Source organism: Aplysia californica, unplaced genomic scaffold (assembly GCF_000002075.1).
Source record: "Aplysia californica isolate F4 #8 unplaced genomic scaffold, AplCal3.0 scaffold01431, whole genome shotgun sequence".
In the NCBI taxonomy this organism is placed as follows: domain Eukaryota; kingdom Metazoa; phylum Mollusca; class Gastropoda; order Aplysiida; family Aplysiidae; genus Aplysia; species Aplysia californica.
In genome coordinates this window covers 42,079-43,301 of record NW_004798701.1, presented here as the reverse complement: position 1 = coordinate 43,301, position 1,223 = coordinate 42,079, and the positions used below count along the sequence as shown (strand labels likewise).

At 45.5% G+C, this 1,223-nt stretch overlaps 1 protein-coding gene across 1 annotated transcript in view; it reads right to left on the bottom strand.

The window, feature by feature from the left end:
* The window catches only part of LOC101860945 (chromodomain-helicase-DNA-binding protein 9), a gene marked incomplete at its 5' end in the record, with an annotated part of 50,784 nt that overhangs the window by 24,685 nt on the left and 24,876 nt on the right, over positions 1 to 1,223 (bottom strand). Inside the window, 1 exon segment of the mRNA XM_035973570.1 lies at positions 20 to 228. Coding sequence (XP_035829463.1) covers positions 20 to 228 — 209 coding nt within the window.

Here is a 1,223-nt window from a genome sequence, read left to right as displayed (position 1 = left end):
ACCCCCGACATGTACTCACAGTCATTGGCCTTGAGCTTGCCACAGACGCGCTGACACATGAAGTAGAAGGCGTGGAAGTACTCGGTCAGCGAGTCGTCGTGCTTCCTGTCTAGCCGAGCCTGCTCTCGGAACCGGTCCCAGCGGAAGCGCCCGGCCGCGCGGCTGAACTCCACGCCAAACGTAGACACCGTGCGGTAGAAATCGGCTTCTTCTCTGCGCGTCCAGCGACTGTAATGATACACCATACTGTACAATTTGGCCAGGCTTTACACCCGCCTCCGTCCGCACCCACAGGAGTGGTCTCAGAAAGCATGATGATGGAGGGGTGATGGGGGGGCATAGCACAAGCAAAAACAAAATCCAGCAACGCTACAGAACATTCTCTCGGTTTTTTTTTATCTAAAAAACAAACAACTGAGACGGAGAAACAAAGCGAAATAAAATATTTTCTCGTCAAAAAAAATAAATCATCCAAGTAAATAAGCACACCAAAATCCTATGTTCTTGTCGAGAAATACGCTGAGAGAGTTGGCCAAACAAGGCCCAGAAATACTGCCCTGGAGAACATTCTCCATTTTCTTGTCCAGAAATCCCAAGAGAAAGCAAGCAAAACAAGGCCCGCAACTCTAGCCAATACCAGCCCGTCACTTCTCCGTCAAATAAGCCATCATTCTGAGTCAACAAAATATTCATTTATCCGTTCTCTACCATCCAACCAAACAGAAAGTTGGGCAAGACAACCGAGTTGACGTCAGCCAGAAAAAATGGACAATACGATAACCTAAAAAGGCCTTACACTTGAAAAAACAAAAAATCCCCCTCCCCCCCCACTACATTTGACCATAACGACTGCCCGTCTACTCAAGTTGTGACAAGAACAAGCCAACGTCTGTGTCCAGTGTCTGTCAGAAAGCCATTAGTTTCAGTAGAGATTTTACCATGCTCGCAACTGCATAAGGTCAAAAGAAAGCCATGAGGAGCAGGTGGTGGATGAGAAGCGTGATCAAGACAAATCTCCAGCCAGACGTTCAAATGTTACAAAGTACAAAAGTTCAACATTTGGAAAACTGGTTTGTCTCTGTTTCTTTATCTTTTGTTCAAATTCTTAATGTTGAAAGAACAACCCCCCCCCCCAAATATATATACATAATGCAAGTAAAATTGCTACAAGTTTTTTTCCCTGCCCTGATCAATGTCGTCTTCCAAACTTCGTACATTTGAAC